We start from the raw sequence: 21,991 nt of genomic DNA on the forward strand, positions 1-21,991 counted from the left end.
ATTGTTGCTTTTTTTTTGTTATTCCAGATGTGCCTTTATTTACGGTCGCGATGGACATTTGGAAAAATTCACCCGTGAAATGCAAGATCGTTTGGTTAAAAATGTTATCGAACCAATGGCGTGCGACGGATTACGTACTATTTCAGTGGCATATCGAGATTTTGTACCCGGTAAAGCTGAAATAAATCAAGTACACTGCGAAAGTGAACCCAACTGGGAGGACGAAGAAAATATTGTAAATAATTTAACGTGTCTGTGTATCGTTGGTATCGAAGATCCCGTGAGACCAGAAGTACCAGAGGCAATAAGAAAATGTCAAAAAGCTGGTATAACTGTACGAATGGTTACTGGTGACAATATAAATACTGCTCGATCAATAGCACTCAAATGTGGTATTATTAAAGCGAGTGACGATTTTCTTATACTTGAGGGTAAAGAGTTCAACAGGCGAATAAGAGACAGTAATGGTGAAGTTCAACAGCACTTACTGGATAAAGTTTGGCCGAAATTAAGGGTACTGGCACGTTCGTCACCCACCGATAAATACACCCTGGTAAAAGGTATTATCGACAGTACTTTTACAACCTCACGCGAAGTTGTTGCTGTCACTGGTGACGGTACTAACGACGGTCCGGCGTTGAAAAAAGCCGACGTTGGTTTTGCGATGGGTATCGCTGGTACAGATGTTGCTAAAGAAGCTTCCGATATTATATTAACAGATGACAATTTTTCCTCTATTGTTAAAGCCGTAATGTGGGGCAGGAATGTTTACGATAGTATAGCTAAATTTTTGCAATTTCAACTGACAGTTAACATTGTTGCTGTTATTGTTGCATTCATTGGTGCTTGTGCTGTACAAGACTCGCCTCTCAAGGCTGTACAAATGTTATGGGTTAATTTAATTATGGACACACTCGCGTCACTTGCATTAGCCACAGAATTACCTACACCGGATCTGTTGCTTCGTAAACCTTATGGACGTACGAAGCCACTTATTTCCAGGACAATGATGAAAAATATCCTTGGTCAAGGGATTTATCAGTTGGCTGTTATTTTTACGCTTCTATTTGCCGGTCAGTTATTTTTTTTTTTTATTTTTTACATTATATTATTCAAATTATTTATTGTACTTATAATTCAATGTTATATTGATAGGTGACCGAATGCTGGATATACCTACTGGATTAGGTGCTGCAGACAGACACGGTCCACCTACTCAACACTTCACTATAATATTTAACACATTCGTAATGATGACCCTCTTCAACGAGTTCAACGCGAGAAAAATTCACGGTCAGCGCAATGTCTTCCAGGGAATATTCACCAACCCCATCTTCTATTCTATTTGGATCGGGACAATGCTCTCCCAAGTAAGTATAAATAATAAATACTATTGATTTAATATTTATTACCTGTGAGAAAAATTTTTTTAATTAATTGATTTTTTTTTTTTTTTTTTTTTTATATGATTTTTCAAAAGGAATTTTATTTGTTATATTAAACTCTTACATAGACTGTGAATTTAAAAATTTCAATATGTCTACTTGATAAATAATAATAATTAATAATTAATACTAAAAAAATTGATAACTCAGCTATAAATAAATAAATAAATAAATTGTAATTTTTTAAATCTCAGGTTGTTATCATCCAGTATGGTAAGATGGCATTCAGCACAAAGGCTCTAGATCTAGAACAATGGTTATGGTGTATATTCTTCGGAATTGGTACGTTAGTGTGGGGCCAACTAGTTACAACAGTTCCTACAAGGAAGATTCCTAAAATCCTCTCGTAAGTCATTTTTATTATTCCATATTATGATACGTAGTTGTTTGTCCCAATGAAAATTATCGATAAAAATAACAATAATTGATAATAATAATAAAATATAAAAATTAATGAGAAAAAAAAAACAACACTCGTGGTAAATACTTGAAATGACTTTTAATCATGAGTTTAATTATTCAAAATTAATTTCAATAATAATAATAACAATAAAAAAATAATTGATGATAATAAATATAATCAATTGTCGGTCTATGCATTTCGATACTTTAAAATCAATTGATTATTCGAGAGGAACTTGCATGAACGATTCTCAGTGATTTACCCGTTGATTTATGTTAATTTAACGGTGTACTGACGCTCATATAATTTCCAATGAATAATCGTATACGTCGCTGTGTACATAATTACAAAGATAATTCAATATACTTTTTATGAATAAATAATTTAATTTATTAATCAAATAAAGTAGAATTTGATTAAAGTATATTTGATTATATAATATTTACTTACTTAAATATATATTTTTTGAGTAAGTAGGGTAGTCGGATATATATATATTTATATTGATTAAATGTATTGATTTATTATTTTTCATTTAATTACTAATTTACTTGTTCGTAAATATCTAGCTATGATAATTAGCCACTCATAGCTTTCGTATTCCCCCTTTAGTACGTGGTAGTAGCCTATGCATGCTAGAATTATCTCAAACACACGCTAATCGAATAATATAACACCCAAACGGGCTTAGTTATAATTTATAATACTTAGGGTTTGTTTTTTTTTTTTTTAATTTTATTTTTTACTAAATTACTTCTTTTGAAATTATTTTTACACATTTCCTTTTAAATACTCTCTTTTATTTCTCTGTCACTCTCTTTTTTGTCTTTCACATTTCTGTGCTACTATTTCGCTTTAATTTCTTTTGAATAATACCAAAATAATTGACATTAAAACGAAATGGTAGCATAATTTTTTTAATAAAAATTAATCAAGTCTCGATAATAATTTAAGTTAATTATATAAATAATTGTTGAAAAATTTTTTAAATTTTTATCAAGACTTGCAATTAATTTCCCTTCCCTGTGCCTGTTCGTTTTTTAACACTGAATGTTGCATGAATACGCCGTTAAAATTATAATAAAGAAAAAAATATAAAATAAAAATAATTGCAGATATCAACTACGTACTTGTTTGTATATAATCTACTGGTATAATGTCAGTCTATGGTTTTTTATTCGCAATAAAAAACAATACTAATACTAATAATAAAATTAAAAAAAAAAAATCTACGACGGTCGTTGGAATTGTTTACAAAATAAAAACTAAAAGTCATACGGTCGTTATGCTTGCCGACTATAAGAGAATTGAAAAAAAATAAAATAATTTTACATACTCTCGCGCACGGTGTTGGATAAATCCACAATCCGCCGAATCTCACTTATTGATTTGGCGAAAGTCAGCTTATACTTCCATTTTCTGTCCTGCGCGTCCTCTATTTTTCCTTTTCCTTATTATATTAAATTCGATTCATTTTCTATCATTTATTATTAATTACACTGTCACGATCATCTTTTTATTTTTTATTTATCTTCCTTTTTCCTCTATTTTTAATTATAATCTCCACTTGAAAAAAAAAAACAAAAAAAAAAAAACATCCCTTCATATTTTTCAAATAAATTATTTAGCAAGATATCAAGAATAATAAAACAAATAAAAATAACAAAAAGTTATTCAATTAGTTTGTTAATTTTTTCTATTTATTCGCTTTAATTAATAATGTAGTGAATTATTTAATCCTGATTAAATCCACAAAAAAAAACCTCAAAAAATAATTGTAAAAAATTCTTAAATTAAATATCAGTTTTATTAATTTTTAAATAAAACTACACAAATGCGCTTTTTATAATATGAGAAAAAATATAATAATAATAATAATAATAATAATAATAATAATGACGAAGCAAGGAGCAATAACTTTATCCAGTTGCAACTTTGACCTTGGAAAGCAGTCTCATACTTAATCCAAGAGCCAATATCCGACTTAGCATTCATAAATAATATAAATAGAAAAAAAAAAAATTAAATAATTTCCTCTACTCGGGTCGTTATCGGTAGCGAGTGACAATCGTGTGAAATTTATGAGGTATGAAGATAAATAAATAATTAATGCAAGTGTGATTAGTCTGGTTTACTCGAGAGTACTTGTGTTAATAAAATACAATCTAGTGTCAAGTAAAATATTAATAAAGGTTTTATTTTATTATTTAAGACTTCCGTATAGTACGCATGTATAATACCGTGGTGTCGGTAACTAATCCATAAGACTAAGTCAATATTTAATATTACTGATGCTAATAACTATTAACAATTATATTAATATGATATACACATATTATTAACACTGGTATACTTAATCATTCACTCGGCGACGTAAACGATCATTTACTCTCATGATTATCAATTGTTTCATGTACCATAAAAAAATTTAAATAATTTTTTTAAATATTTATGCAAACCCTTCTGTCCCCTCATTCATTCACTTTCACTAACATTCAAATATATATATTTGTTGTATTAATAATAATAATTACAACTAATTATCTACTGCGTAAAAATGATAACATTTGTCTACGAAGCTGTGCAATACATTTTATGTTACCTTGTTGTTTATTTATCTTAATTACTGACATTTATTATATTATACAATATTTATTCTTTTATTTATATTTATATTAATTTACACTTATTATGTCTATCGCTATTGTCTGTCTTTCTCTTTAAATATCTATTAATAATATATTAAAATGTGTCAACTGTAATTACAATTTTTATAATAATTTTTTTTTTTTTTTAAGTATTTATGTAAATTATTTAAAATTCAAAATTTTTTAAAGAAAAATTCAGCAAATGACACATTTGAATATATTAATCATTTTCTTTTCTTCTCTTAATCTTAATCCATTTCTTTAAATTTCTATTTCTCGTTTCTACTTTCTCGTCTCAACTTTTGCTTACTTTCAACAATTCTCGTAATTTCTCATTATACTACCAAACACTGTAAAAAATCCGGGGCAAAAATGATTTGGTGTGAAAAATTTAATTTTTGTAAAAATTTCAAATTAAAATTATCGATTAAATATTTAAGACACAAAAAAAAAATTGTAAGAAATTTTTTTTACAACAAATTAAATTTTCTGTAAAAAAAAAAATTCTTATCAATTTTGTCGTATCTTTATTCTCTGAGCTAGAATTTTAATTAAAAGTAAGAATATACATCTTGAATTAAATTATAACTTTAACACTAAAATAACTTCACACTAAGTCGTGTAACTTTTTTCTCGAAAAAATTTTTACAATAATTCTACACTTTAAACTCAAGCTGTTAATTAAAACTAACAAAATAATAGTTAATTAATTAGCTGAAAATAACTAAAAAGATAAACACTACTACACATGTGCTAAAGTGAGGGGAGCAAAGGGCGTACGGAAAATAAAAAAGTTATTTCAGCAACGAGGATCCGACTTCTTACCGAAACGTCTTTGTAATAAAGTAATATTAATTAAAAAAATTAAATTCAAAATTGCAAAAACAAACAACTGAAAAAAAAAAAAAAAATCAAAGATTGTCTATTAAAAAATAATTAAAAAACGGATCGAGTTATGAAGAACTGGTTTAATGTTTTTTAAAAACAGATGGGGCCGCGGCCAGCCGGATGATATCGGTGCTATCAATCTAGGAGACGAGAAATTCGGCCCAGACTCGGATAAAAAGCCGCGCGCAGGACAAATTCTATGGATCCGTGGTCTAACACGGCTACAGACTCAGGTAACTATCCTCATGTCACTCATAATCACCACTCAAAGTCAACATTATCAGTTCCTCTCACAAAGGTACTTACACCAAACCTAGTTCATTTATAATTTATATTTTTAAAAATCAATCACAGTTATCAAAGAGACCAAAGAGAATAATATTTATAAAAGTTATTTTAAATTAAATAATTAATCAGATAACAGATCCTGGGGCTGAATAAATTGACGCTCCGCTCCATTTATTTTCTAGGTAATTTAGGAGTACGCGCTCGACTACTGTCGACCGGTATAAAAAATAGAAAAAAAAAGAACTATTAAGATAGAAAAAAAAAAAAAAAAATTATTTTACCAAAATACCCAACACGAATTATCACTTACTCTCCCTTTTTATTTTTACTGTTAATTTTATCGTTTGTTTTTATGTATAAATATATATTTTTTTCGTCATTTCAGTTTTATAAACTTGCGCGCAATATTTTTATTACTACTGCATATTAAAAAAATAAATAAATTCACAACTTTTTTAATATATCAAACAAAATTTTTACCATATCGAATTATTTTAAATATTTGCAGTAATGATAAAAATATTTATTCAAAGTATGCGTTGCGTAAAATCGTAATCACAAATTAAATCCAGTATCCTCACCAAAACCACAACCCCACATACACCCACACATTAAAAAAAAAAAAAAAAAATGAAAAATAAAATAAAACTGGAGTAAAAATACGATTCACGCATACGCAAGCAAGCTCATTAGCATTAGTCATTATCGAAACAATAAATCAGGCGAGTGAAAAATTATATATCGTTTGAAAAATTACGCGTTTGTATGCTACGTTCTTTAGGTCAGTGGCACGTACCCACGTTGATTGGATCCGTAATTGATAACAAAATTTAAAATTTAAAATTAGACATAATTATAATAAGATTCCCGTGTATATTTTCCAATAAAATCGCAGTAGTTAGTGATAGTTAATTTGGCAAACAGAAGGGAGATGATCCTGCGGCGAGTCCGGGTTCTTATATAATTCCGCGAGATTAGTTTAATGATGATGATGATGATAATAATAATAATAATAATAATAATCGATTCCACATCGATATCACAAAGTATATGAATATGACTATTGTCCTCAATTAAAATTACAGTATAGAGGTTTATTATTATACCCAAACCCTAATTCATACGCAACATTTAAATTTATCCTTATTACCCCCCCCGTAATACCTCCATGATCCTTTGCGATACGATGAAGAATCATGTTAATTCATTTATTTATTATATTACTTATATCTTAAAACTAACTCCTATTATTTTATTATTTTTATTATGATTTTTACAATAAATATTTAACTATATATTTGATCAATATATTTAACATATTTATTTGCGTAAAATTGAATTATTTTATTCTGAAAATTTTTATTAATTATTCTTATTATAGTTAATTTATATTTTTGATATTATTAATTAAATTAAAGTATTACATTAGTTTGAGACATTTTTATTTTCCCGTGTAAATAAATATATCGTAGCGCGTAGAGCTGAAACGGTTTAGTGCTTGCGCCTGGTCCCTCGTATAGTAGTTTATTTAAACCGTAGAACTCAAATATTTTCAAAGAGATTGTGTATATATAAAGAACGATAAATTAAATTAAGTTCAAAATAAAGTAATTGTAGGATTAAATTTTAAAAACAGACGCGATCCCTCTATTCGTATTTTTATTCTATTAATATATACTTCCAGTTTCTCTCTAAATTCTTTCTATTCCCCTGAATTTTTCTATCTAAATCTCTTTTATTGATGAGATTATTATTAGAATTTTTTTTATTTGTCTTTTACTTTTATTACAATTATAATTTTCATTATTTTTAATTTATTTAGTTCTCATTTAATTTGAGCTTTTGATATCGAGGTAACTGCCAGCCAGGTTAACTCGTATATTAAAATTAAAGCTTGGTATAAAAATAGAAATGGTCTACGCAGTCCGCTATATCGTCGTTGCTAATAAAAAATTTCAATTACTAAAATTTTTTATCCTTTGTCAATTACGTCGTGAAAATTCTTTTGTCCGAAATAAATTATTATACTCCGGTACGAATAGAGATGAAAACAATAAAATTGACCTTGACTACTTCATCTGCAGTTTCGCTCATTCTTTTCTTTTACATTATCTTTATCTTTATCATTGTCTTTGTATTTTTTTCAACTATTTCTATTTTTTTTTTTTTTTTTTTTTTTTTTTAAACAAATATTTAAAACCTACCCTACTACCCCTCTCTCTCTCTCGCTCGCTCGCTCTTTTCTCTTTAAATACACACAATACACGTGCGTTCAAGCAATCACACTGTTCTCTCGGTTACCCGATAATTAAACCGAGTTTGTGATTTACAGTCTATTGTGCGCTCACCAAATAAAGCTATTTATAGTTTTATTATGACCAAAAAGTATTTTTATATTAAAATAAACTGTTTTTACTTGCATACGCTAAATACTCTAAACAATACAATATCGAGAAAAAATATTTAAAAAAAAAAAAAAATAATTTTTATTGTATTTTTTTGTGGCTTTAAAAAAAAAATTCTGTCAATTAATTTTAAAGTTTTTGACAAAATATCTATTTTTTAAAATTCAGTTAAAAATTCCTTATTTTGTACATAATTATAACTATAAATATTTTTAAATAATCAAAACTAATTTTTAAAAAATAAGATTTTTCAAGTCAATAAATTTATTTTGATATTGAAATTTAAAATTTACGTATCAAAAGAATTTCAAAGTAGATAAAATAAATAAAGAAAAAAATATCGATTGAAAATCTTAAATTAGATTTTACAAATCCAAGGGATTTTTCTACTGAGTTTACATAAACTAAAAATGAAAAATATAAAACATTATACAGAAAAGAAAATAACTAATAATTCAAACATGAAACTGGTAGAATAATAATAATAATAATAATAATTTAAAAAAAAAAAAAGATTATATTTTTGAATAAAACATACAAGTGTTATTACCGTCATCACAACAGTTATATATATACAAAACATATAAATAAATACAACAGCAGTAAAGTTTAATAAAATTGACTGTGAAACAACTCTCACAAGATGTGTATTAATATATACAAATTAAAATTACTCGGAGATAGTATGTTGTTCTTGGAGTATGTTCAAGAGTAAACTCCAGTTAAGATTCTTACTCAAAGTTTATTACCATTACCCGGTTATGTCTGTACATAATCTGTATAATATCCATACATATGTATGTGTTTATGTAATACCAAATACAAATGATAATATAATATCAAAAGTAATATCCGACGTAGCGAACATCTTTCGATTACGGTGACCGGGCAACAAGATCGACCCACAGTAACAGTAACAGTTATGGTTATAGTTATAGTTATAGTTAAAGTTAATGTAAATGTACTTGATATTTAACAATATGCGATATAAATAATACAAAGGAAAACAGGCGACAATGCCAACAAGTTTACTTTATGTATCAAAAGCCATTGTTGCATAAATATTTATCAAGAATAACGTCACTTAAAAGCCACCGATGGTGACTTACATTTTATATTCTCTCAGATTCTTTATTTTGTGTAATCTATATATAAATATACTTTGTTAACTTGTCTATTCTCTTAAATATATCAACATTAACATTACCATTAAACTTACTTCACAGGCTCTTCTCTTTCTTCACTCAACTTAAACTAATACTCAATATTTTACACCAAGCCAAGTTATTATACAATCTTCATTATTTGATCTTACATTTACATATTTATACATTTATATTGTTGTTATTTTACAGCATTTTATTTCATGTTCTTAATTATTTGTTAAATTGATAAAAAATTTTTTAATTACGGTCTTTTGTTAGAATTTAAGGGAGCAATTTTTAAATAAGTAATTATCTTTATAATTTTTTTTAAATTCAATTTTTATTGTATAAAAAAAAAATGTTAATTTTTTTCTAAAAAATTTTTCGAATAAAAATATAAATTATTTTTTTAATAATTAGTTAGTGCAAAAAAAAACGGATTGGTAACAGGACCAAGTCGTATGATTGATGCGCAGAGAGTCTGGGTTCGATTCCCGGCGATGGTAAATTTAACTTGGATAATTTAATTAAAATAAAATTTTAATTAAAGACTGTAATGGAAATATTTTTCTAGATAAATAATTTTGAAATAAAGTCATGAAAAAAAATTGCTCAATAACAATTCAAAAAAAAAAATATATATTTATGTACAAGTATAATAAGTAAGTAAGTAAAAAAAAATTAAAATGGTTATTATGATGTAAAATAAGGGAGACACACAATAATGTTAAATCGCCTTAAAAAAAATTTTTAAAAGTCTATTGTAATGTAAAAACTGAATGTGTAACCTACTTTCAGACGAGCAATAGATCTCTGGTGCAGAATGTATCTGTGACAGGCAGATCCCCCTCTCAGGATTACTATATGGTTAGTTCCTCAAAACCACTCTCCGCATTGTTTGACCGTCTAATAATATATTATTATTATTTTTACTTATGATTATGATTATGATTTATTTATCATTATCATATTGTTTTATCATTTTAACTTAACATTATTTCTTGAATTATGTATTTGCCTACATTTGTTTGCCACTTTTTCTTAAATTCACAAATTTAATTTTCATTTAATTTTTTATGCGTAACGCGTTGACAGTGCTGAAAATAAAACAAAATTAAAGTTTCAGCAGCCACACGTTAGCATTAATAAATTTCTCTTCGGGGTTGGTTGTAAATTACAATTTAAAATCTCTAATTTATTATTAATAATTAAAAGTATTTTCTGGGATAATAAACTACTTTATAGTAGTTTTTAATTAGTAATATGAAATTCTGAAACAAAGCTTAATGCCCGGAGAGAAAATTCATTTTTAATTTTACTTTTTTTTAGTTACATTTTCTCTTTTTTTTAATTCATTTCCTTTGCCAATAAAAAAATATCACTTGGCTGCCAAGTTATGCTTCGCCGTGAGATTATTAATGATAAATGTATACATATACTGACTGAAGTATTCACAAAAATTAATTAGCAATTTTTTTAATTAAAAACTAAATAAATATATATGTATATAATTATCATCGTTAACGCAAAGTTTGATGTTGCTGTGATAAAATAACTGTTAAAAAAAATTGTGATATTTTATATGTACGTATGCGCTTATAAAAAATAAAAAAAAAAAAAATCTAATTATAATGATAATTAAAATAAAAAGAAATGAAAATAATTTAATTACGTTAGTGCATACGTACACGCGTGTGTGTAAATGTGTGCTATTTATATTTTCTGCTATTATTATAATGAAAAAATAAATATAATTATAATAAGTAATTTTTACAAATGCGTAATTCGGACGAAAAAAAAAAAAAAAAATTTTTTTTTTAATATCTTTATTTTTTAATAAATTATTATTTGATTAATTACGTCCGATTTTAAAATATTAAAAATTATTTGCTGTTATAATTTATTTTTATTTTGTTTATAATATTGGTTGGAATAAATTTAATGAAGAAAATGCGACTTGGAAGAAAACTAGGTAAAGCCCGGAGCATTTGAAGCATTAAATAATTTAAAAAAAAAAAAAAAAAAAAAAGAGTTGATATTTTTATTGTTAAAAAAAGAAGAAGACTGATAATAATTTGTGATTTATTAGCCAGCGGAACCTATTCGGGAGACCGAGGTATAACAAGGCGGCAGTCTTACCGGCCGCCGCCACTCTATTCCTGTCGGAGTACAAACAAGTACGTAGCCCACGTAGAAAAAACCGCATCCCCTAATAAGTTTTTGAATTAACGTGAATTGCGCGTGGCAGATTTTTCATCAGCAAACTTACCAACTATTTATTATTAATTTTTATTTAAAAAAAAAAAAATTTATTGGAACAGAAATGTTGAAGGAAAATGAAAAATAGTTGGTAGGTATGTTCGTGCTCGATTGGCCTTGCTCGATGTCGTGTGTCGTAATTAACGAAAGTGTAACAACTACTCGATTTTTCACACAACTGATATGATATGATACAATAAGACCATTTGATAATTATAATTGATAGACTGATATAATTTATAAAAAAAAAAAAAAAAACAAGATGTGATGATTTATGATTTTTGATGATATTTAATAACATGATATTGAGTTTTTAGTGTGTTATATTATGTTACGGGGGTGGGAAATACGGTGGATAAAAAATAACGCTAGTTTTAGTTTTATAAATTACATAAATACAGGGAATAATAAAATTGGCGCCACAAATGCGCAAAATCTACCGCCCACACCCGCGCTTCAGTAGACTAGTTGTCTGACATGAGTGTGCTGCGTGTTTTTATATTAATAAATCACACTAGACTGTTTTTGTCAATTAACCCGCTGCCAGAAAACAAAAAACATCAAAACCTTGATTTGATTGATTATTTATTATTAATTATTAATTATATTGATAAAAAGAAAAATGAAAAAAAAAAAAAAACATGATCAATTACAAAAAATACAAACACACAAAACAATATTTCAACTATCACTTTGCTATCGATCTTTCTACTTAAATTTTCTCTCTAAATTCTCAACAAATATAAAATAATTTAAAGCATAATTTAAATTCAATAGTTTGAGCCCAAGAGCTTTTCTACTGTTCATATGAGTATTATATTTTATAAATTTACAAGAGTGCACACGCTCACAAAGTGTGTCTGGCTGATTCGTTTACTTTTTGTTTGCTCGTTGTGTCTTTTATTATTATTATTTTTTTTTTTTATATTTTCCAACTGAACCACTAACGTTTGATCTTTCAATTTCATCTTTTCTTTGGCGTTTTTTTTTTTTTATGTTTGCCGTTTCTGTGTCAACTTTTTTTTTGTTTTCATTTTAACTAAAACGCGGTAAAGATAAGTACAAAAATGTAAGAAAAAGAAATTTATTAACAAAAAACCCGATTATAAATAAAATAATAGCCAGCAAATGACACCCCGTTTACTGTAGGTAAGAATGACCCCGCGATCAGCCGTATCCTGTGCCAATACAATCGTTTTTTTTACCTAAAATGCATATTATATAAATACTTAAATAATTAATTAATAAGCCTGCTGCATAATGTCTTTCAGGCTTGTGTGTTATTTGCTGTTAATAGCCTAGGTCTTTTTCGCAAGATATTTATATTTATTATTAATTATATTATATATATTTGTGTGTCTACGCCAATTGATTTTATTGCTCTATATTTATTACTATTATTATTAATATTAATATACTGTTTTTTATTAACATGACAACGACAAATGACGACTAATTTTTAAATTAAAGTCAATGATTTTTTTAATTTTACAAAATTTTTTAAAAGTGGTCAATGTAATTTCGTTTTATTATGATTTTGATTTAAATGAAATTAAAATTTTTTAAGTTGAAAAATTTTTAAAACATTAAAAATTAATTTTTAATTTTCCAAGCAAGCTTGCAATATCAAAAAAAAAAAAATGTATGAAAGCATAATAAATTTGAAAGTCAATTGGATATAAATCAAACTATCAACTCAGCTCATTCTTTTTTAATTTATGATCAGATTTGACAGCTGACAGATTAAATTTTCATTTTTTTCCAATTTTAATACTCTAAAATATTAATTAAAAAAAACTTTTAATTTAAAATTGCATGGCAAAAAAATTAACTTAAAAATAGTTATTTTACAAACTCTCTAAAAAATATTTAAACTATTTCATCCAATTTTTCTACTAAAAAATTTCCTTTTTTTTTTTCTCGTATAATTTTTCAATCTTTTTATGTAAAATTAAATTGGAGCAATTTTGTGAATCTCTTGAATAATTTAAACGGACATACATTGACCATTCCAAAAAGCAAACTGTCCTAATTAAATAGTGTGCTTGTAAGGGCGTCTGACTGTACTATTACATTAAAATAAAAACACACAACTAAACTAGGTAAGCCCATAGCGCTGAAAACCCCCGAAGCAATTAATATAATACACACCCAGTTTCCTTGGCTGAGGCTTTCGTGTAGACATTGATGATGGGTTTTTTTTTAAATATTTATTTTGTTTACTACTTGTTCAGCACGAGACCTGAAAATGTTATTACTATTTATTGAACTATTACATTACCTCATATATTTCCGTACTAATACATATTATTTATTGTATCTTGTATCTGTTTCTCTGTCTCTCTATTTATTATTACTATTAGTATCACTAATTCTATTACTGTTTAAATTTAATTGGATTAAATAATTTAGTCTGTGACTAATAACGAGCAACATAGGCTCAACTTTACAGAATGTGAGGCTCTTTTGGATGCAATACTAAGTACATTATAATACCCGTTGATGTTGCCAAAGGATTATAAGTTTACTAATCATAATCATAATTATATTTATAATAATATTTAAAAAATTCTACTTTGCTGAATTTATTCAAATTTTGTTTTAAAATTTAACTGTATTTATTTATTATTTTTTTTTTATTATCATTTTAACAGTAATAGTCTTCCTCTCTTTCTCTCACTATCTGACTCTATCACTCTATCGATCTTACTCTCTAACATGAACTTTTTCGGGGCCGCAATGCAGACTGTCGATGCGGCGGAGACATTGATCGGTTTTCATATAATATACAAACATATAAGGACTGTCGAGGACCATTTCTCGTTAATAAAACTAACAATAATAAAATGAAATAATTATTAATAACTAATTCGGAAAAAAAAACATGTTACTGTTACATAAATAAATATCAGACGCGTAATTGAATTCACTTGTACCAAATAATTATTCACATGCAATAAAACAAATAAATTAGTCATAAATAGTCAGCATTGTGTCAGATGAGAGGAAAGATAAAAGCTAACACTACGGAAATTATCATTATTATGAGTCCAATTGTCAAGGTGCGGGTGTGCATTAATAATTCACATCCGCGGCACGACATCACGTGCAAAAATTATTATATCCCCGGGACATATAATAATATTAATCTATTTGCAATAGAAAATAATCTGTCTCTATTGGATTCTATTTCTATTTAAAAAAAAAAGTAGAAAAAAAATTATTTAATTATTGATCGATCATTAATTATTTAATCAAACCAGGAAATATTAAAGCATTATAAAAATAGAGACTGCGTCAGGGAGACAAGGTTGATTATTCTTGGGTTTTATTTTTTAATCTATCCTTATTTTCCTGCACGCAATTTATAACATATATATATATATATATATATATATATATATATATATATATATATATATATATATATATATATATATATATATATATATATATATATATATATATATATATATAAATACTACATTATATGTCATCAATAAATTAGTTATTGAAGGTTCATTTCGGCCGCACTTATGATCCCACCCAACTACTTGGAATAAAATTTTATTTTATAGATATTTTTTAAATCATTTAATTTTTATTTTATTTTATTATATTATTGAAAGTAAAATTTTGTTCCACGTATCGTGCGTGTGTGCCACAGTGACAATTGTTGTAGCTTGCAAATTATTTTATCTGCCTTTAGATGTAGATTTAAACATAAACATCTACATATATACATAATGGAGTAATTAAAAAATGTTTTATATTTTTTTTAACAGTGAATATTTAATGAGTGTAATTTATAAAAAATTTTTTTTTTTTTTATTTATGGCAATATGATTTTATTTATAATTATTTCAAGATAAAATCGCAATGTTACATAATTTTTTTTTATTTAATTAATAGCTTTAATTTTTAGAAAAATAAAAATTTTTATTTGCTTAAAAATTGAAAGAAAATATTTTTTTAATTAAATTTAAGCTTCATAATTAATAAAAATAATTTGAAGAAATAAAAAAAAAAATTTATGAATTATATATTTATTTTTTCTGTTGAATTAAAAAATTTTTTAATTACTCTGACAAACATAATATTGACACAAAGTAAAATTCTAAAGAATAAAAAAAATCCTTATCACAATTTCCCGCTATGTCAGTAGTCGCAATGAAAATAAAAGGGAGAGCTAATAAACCCAGACCCCACTAGTAATAAAAAATAGTTATCAATAAACGTGCCTGCACATATTAAAACAAAAATAAAAGATTAAAGTCCCTGGGAGTATGTGATTTGATAAAACCTGTGAAACTGATAAGAAAGATGGAGTAAAGTTTGACTTGAAATTAAATGAAAGAAAAAAAACAAGATTTAGAGCAGCTTGTGTGTTTATCGCTGGCCTCTGCCTCCTCGCCTCCTTATTAGAAAGCCCTTTCCCTATTTTTTCAGCTTCGAGTAATCCGAGCATTCAGATCGACCCTGGAAGACTTGGAGGAGCGTCGTTCTGTCCATAGTTTACACAGCTTACACAGTATGCGGAGCTCACGGAGTCACACTGGGCCCCGACCGCTCTCAGACTTCACGTACATTGACGATGACACGTCAAACTTTTTCGTAAACGCCAGTAAGGGCGGCATTGGCGGTATTAGTAGTGGTGGTGTCAGGCATCATCATCACAATAACGACCAGGATAACGACACGATCTCCAAGAGTGGCTCACGACTCCCGTCTATCAACAGCCCTGCCTCGCCACTTCTACTCAATGTGCCGGGCTCTAGATCCTCCTACAACAGCCATCATCGGCATAACAACAATCGCGTATCACCCAACAATACCCTCGATCATCATAATAATCACTCGACAACTCTGAGCCCGAATCACGCGACGAGCAGGAGCTTTGACTCCGGCGCCCCTAATTCTCCCTCTTCTGGCTCTAGCGATCCAATCCTACCGCCAGAGCTCCCTAAAATGGTGCACGAGACTAGTATCTAATTCTTTTTCTAATTCCTTTCTTTCTTCTTCTTCTTCTTCTTCTTCTTCTTCTTCTTCTTATTATTATTATTATTATTATTATTATTATTATTATTATTATTATTATTGTTAATATAAGGCATCTTTTAGATTTTCAAGTACACTGGCTTCAATTTTTCCTCGTTTTTTTTTTTATTTATTATTTATTTTGATTCGGTCAAATTTTAACTCTGAGTTTATTTTTTAGCTAAAATATTCAAGATACGAAATAATTTACATAATTATTTTTGTTGTACAGATTTAAATTATCTAAAAAAAAAATTCTGATATATTTTTTCGTATCTGTAATATTTTGAAAGTTTATAATTAATTTGAATTATAAATGGTTCAAATTTAAACTTTTGAATTCGAACTATACAAAAATTTTGAAAGGAATGAAATTTTTTATGAAAAAAGTTCTGATAAATTTTTTTGTATCTTAAAGATTAGAAACGGGTCAAATTTTAACCTTATGAATTTATATTTTAGCTAAAATATTGAAAAATTGCTAAAGAATTTTTTCATAAAGATTTAAATTTCCTTTATAAAAGATTCAATGCAATTTATTACAGTTATAAATAAATAAATTAATTAATCGAGTAAAAATTTTCACCAGAGTACCTTTTCAAAATTTAAAAAAAAAAAAAAAAAGAAAGAAAAAAACAAATAAGGTCCAGTGTTATTTATTTTGTCGGCATGTCCAAGATCCAGCACATCAGTGTCCGGTATTCTTCGCTTGCTAATTCCATAATAAATGTAAATCCTCCTCTTATATTCTTACTCTGTTTGTAATAGTAGCATACCGTTTATGTGTGTATTCTTCGTCTCCGACTGTCTTCTCTGTGAAAATGTCTAATGTTTAAATCCTGGTGTATTTTTCTGGTATGGGTTTTTATTAGTGTAAATGGGTCTTGTTCCTTGTACTCAGTGTCATTGTCTCTTTGTTATCGCGTTTTCTCTCAGCTCATCTGTGTTCTGTACTTACGTGGTAAAAATAAGTCTGTCAACCCAACTATTTTAGTTGTGTATCATGTCGTCACTTTAACGCCTTTACTTCTATTCGTCATAGTTGTTATAGTACTTGTCGTCAATCATCCTATCCTTATTTCCTCCACCAACACCCACACCTAAACCGATGGCTTGCACGCTAAACTTTACACTCTCAACCTTACTTTTTTTTTACACGGAACTAAATCGGGTTAAAGTAATTACTGTCTTACAAGTAATGAAAAAAAAAAATAATAATAATAATAATCTATAAGTCATTTCTTTTAATATTTTTTTTTTCCTTGTACATTTTTGGGACCAGCACAAACTCTTTTTGCAATACGTCGTACTTTGAGCAATAAAACAACAAAATATACTAAGGAAGTTTTTATTTTGGAATTTATAATTAATGTTGACTAATATAGAGTCTATATAATTACGACGTATTTAAAAAATGAGAATATTATGTCATTAAAAGTACTTAATTCAACCAACATATATTTATACAAGATAACATTACATTAAACTGGATCACTAACAAACTCATTATTTTAAAGACATTTTGGAACAGTATCTTGCAATTTTTTTTTTTTTTTTATTAATAAATTTACATTTAATAAAAAAATGCGCTTCGTAATTAAATTATCAAATTATGAAGTGCTTTTTAAAAATTTGAATTTATTTATAAACAATTCACTTAAAAAATTTGGATTTACTGGAAAAAAAATTCTAAATCTTGAACTAATTTTTTTTTTTTTTTTTTTTTTTTTTTTTTTTCCATTTTAAAACTTTAAATTTCATATATTGCTAAAAAAAAGTAATTTTACAATTTTTTAAATATAAATGTGAGCTTTTGTCTTGATTTTTTTTTTTTTGAAAATTCGCGGGAAATTTAAATTTCAATGTTTGAACTGAAAGAAAGTATTTTTCTTGATGAAGGTTCACTTATTTGCATTAAAAAAATTATTTGATAATTATTATTGGCAATATTTTGAAAATTCAAATTTTTTTTAATTTGAAAAAAAATTAAAGGTGATACTGTAAAAAATGTCCTTAAAAATAATAAAATTTTCTACCTCCGTAACCAAAACCACTTATTACTCGTTTGTTGTGAAGAAAAATTGCATGGCCTGTCCTAAAAATGGTGTAATTATTTTCTGTAATTAGCAGTCGTGGGATGTGAATCCGTCACACATGAATGGGAAATTGGTGTGCCTGTTTAATAAATAATAATTTTATTTTACAACTAAAACCAACAATTAACAAAAAGAAAATAACTTGAGATTTGAATTAACAAATTTTTTAAGTACTGATTTCGCAACTAGGGAGCGATTACAACGTTACCGTTAAAAGTCACGTTGCATACACAGACCTCGTTATTAATTTTTACAGATAATATATATATTAACTAATCACACAGAGTATATATATTAATATAAATTTCAAGTATAAATATATATAAATATATACAGTAAAAATATTCACAGTAACATTAATAATTAACACTGTAAATATGTCTTTTAAATTTATTAACTATTGATTAATGATTAACAGATAAATATAGAGTTTAAATAATAATTTTAATAATGGTTTACTCTAGTAACAAATTTAATGTACTTATCACTATCACGATCTTTAAATATTAAATATTTTAAATGAAATAAGGTAAAAATGCCTGTCTAACAATACTCACAATTTAAATATTAATTACTTTACAATGTATGTCTATGTCTTTGTTTAAATATTTGTTTTTTTTTTCTTTCTTTTTCTTAAACAAACTGAGGGCGTCTGACCAACTGCTCGAAACGCGTCGCGGCTAAGGCTCATTTCCGTTAATTAAATTATTACTAGATAACCACCGACCGCCACGCCATACTTGTTAATTTTAATGATAATAAAAAGCATCGATTTTTTAATCAATACCATAAAAACATTAATGATTTTTTATTACTAATTATTAAAAGTCAATAATGACAGAATAATTGTTTCATTTATAATTATTGTATAATTTAATTTTATTTTTTTTTAATTAATTATTATTAAAAGTTTTAAATTAAGCAAGCAGTGTACTATAAAATGTGCATGCATTTTTTTATTTGTAAGAAACTAAAAAAAAAATAATTACATCGGTGTTGACTATTGAAAGTCTGGCTAAAGGCAAAAGTCTATAAAATACGACGCGGGCGGCTTGAGTTCAATTCCCGATGGTGGTAAAATTAAAATAACTTTGTGTAATTATTTTTTTTTTTAGATATTTTATATTTTAAATTGTATTTATTTTATATTTAATGTTTAATATATAAATAATTATTTTTATTATTTAAAAATATATATTAAAAAAAAATACTGTCATTAATAATTTGACTTTTAAGCGCCGGCATCTTGCGCTTCTTTAGCCCGGGAAATTTTGAATTTTGAATCTGAAATTTTAAAGAACAAATGTAGCGAGTAATAATAATAATAATAATAATAATAATAATAATAATAATAATAATAATAATAGCAGAAATAGGTGAAGTAAATAAGGGCTACTAGCGGAAGCGCGATGATGCAGCGTGCCAAAACTTTTAAATCAGAAAAATCTTAAAAAAAAAAAAAAGTGAAAAAAAAAAATACAAAAGTCAAAAAAATAAATTTTCATTTTATTTGAAAACATTCAAATATCTGCAATGCAGACTTTAATCTCATTCTCGATTTAAAATCAGTGGAGTATATAAATATATTATTTTATGTTACTAATGAATATTTAAATTTAAATGATTAATGTACTTATATTTTGAAATTAACTCGAGTTAATAGCGGCACACTCGTAGATAAAAAAAAAAAAAGAACTGATGAATCGAGAGTGAGATAATTTAAGAAATGGGTGGGTTCAAATTAATTACAAATACGAATAATGAATAATTGATACGTCAAATAAATTTGACATTTAAATTTAAATGGTTAATAAAGTAAAAATAAAATATGTATAGTATATGAAAAGATAAAAACAAATGAATCTTTTCATCTAACCGTTATTAATCCAAATATCTACTACTGCCACTGTTACGTTAATGTCCAAGAGTTAATAAACGAACAAAAATATTAATAATTCATGAAATATTATATTATTATTATTAATTAATACTTAATGTGAATACGTGGGAGTTGATTAAATATATAATTGAATAAATAAAATATATATGTTTAAAGATCGCGTCTCTTGGCAAAATATATAAATTTATTAATAAATAATAAAAAAAAATGTTGAAAAAAAAAAAACGTTGAAATTCTATTACAAACAATAAATGAGATTTTACAATCAAAATCATAAAGACCATAAATAATACTTACTTATATGAATTAATTAACTAATTAAATGTATAATAAAAAACAAAGATATTTTTTTTTTTTATTTGTAATAGAAATAATTTTTTTTTTTTTTGTATATAGTTCTCATAAGTTGTTTGTTCATTTAAAATATTTGTTTTTTTTTTTCTTTTTATTATTATTAATATATTCATTGAATCAATGACTCTGATTAAATATTATTTATAATCATTTATTATAATCATAATAAAATAAATAGTACGCGAAATAAGGATTTTTATTTGATTAACACACTTACATTTACTATTCAATTTTTTTAGATGATAATCAACTTTTACTTTACTGTAAAAAAATTATTTCGGTACTAAAAGGAATATAGTGCATCGAAAAATCTACGGAATTAAAAACACGGGTTAATATATTAATAACAACCATGCAATTTTAATTAGCGCACTAGGTTTTACTGTTTCTTTTAACGGCTTGCGTTGCGTTTAATATTATAATTTTATCGGCGTAGCAATTACCAGTTATTAAATGTTTTTTTTTTTTTTTTTTTTTTTTTTTTTTTTTTTCTTTAATTAACTTGACTCTGACATGTATACAGCACGGGTTGTTTTATGATACGGCAGACGTTTTTTTTTATAGCATTTAAATTGTCTAGACATTTGAAGTAAAAATACCGCGTGTGATAACAAAAGTAATTTGATTTCATCGCGACCCGGGGAGATGTTGAATTTTTTTTTTAAATTCGCGGTATTTATAACTAAAACCAAAAAAAATTTTTTGCTATAATTTTTGTAAAAGCACAATTTATATAATTGCAATTTAAAAAATTTACTTTAAATAATTTGCCAAAAAAGTATTTTTTTAATAAAAATTTTTAGTTTTTTATTTCTTCTTTTTTTATAATTAAAAAAAACTGTAAAAGATATTTAAAAATTAGAATTAAAAAAATTAACTAAATAATTTGCACCTAACAAAAATTTTTAGTTTTTTACTTCTTCTTTTTTTATAATTTAAAAAAACTGTAAAAGATATTTAAAAACTAGAATTAAAAAAATTAAAATAATGATTAAAAAAAATTAATAAGAAGTAGTATTGTACTTAAAATAATATAAGCAAGGCCGGCTGAGCTTTAAATAATCAGCCGCTTAGTTAAAATTGTAAACATCTAAAGCTCGATACTTCTAGTACGTCCGTTATT

At 26.0% G+C, this 21,991-nt stretch overlaps 1 protein-coding gene across 9 annotated transcripts in view; it reads left to right on the forward strand.

The window, feature by feature from the left end:
* Nucleotides 1-21,991, forward strand: part of Pmca (plasma membrane calcium-transporting ATPase 3) — a 67,296-nt gene that overhangs the window by 35,365 nt on the left and 9,940 nt on the right. For 5 of the 9 annotated variants that reach the window (XM_074238713.1, XM_074238717.1, XM_074238714.1 and 2 more), the window contains 5 exons: nt 28-1,073; nt 1,156-1,370; nt 1,640-1,791; nt 5,485-5,617; nt 15,931-16,576. In XM_074238713.1, coding sequence (XP_074094814.1) covers nt 28-1,073; nt 1,156-1,370; nt 1,640-1,791; nt 5,485-5,617; nt 15,931-16,473 — 2,089 coding nt within the window. In that variant the 3' untranslated portion in view covers nt 16,474-16,576. Of the gene's footprint in view, nt 1-27; nt 1,074-1,155; nt 1,371-1,639; nt 1,792-5,484; nt 5,618-10,020; nt 10,090-11,311; nt 11,400-15,930; nt 16,577-21,991 lie in introns of those variants that run through there. The other 4 variants (XM_074238718.1, XM_074238720.1, XM_074238719.1 and 1 more) reach the window with 2 other exon arrangements.

The sequence above is a fragment of the Cotesia typhae genome, unplaced genomic scaffold (genome assembly GCF_013202065.1).
Source record: "Cotesia typhae breed Kobodo isofemale line unplaced genomic scaffold, CoteBio_Ctyphae contig_23, whole genome shotgun sequence".
NCBI lineage: Eukaryota > Metazoa > Arthropoda > Insecta > Hymenoptera > Braconidae > Cotesia > Cotesia typhae.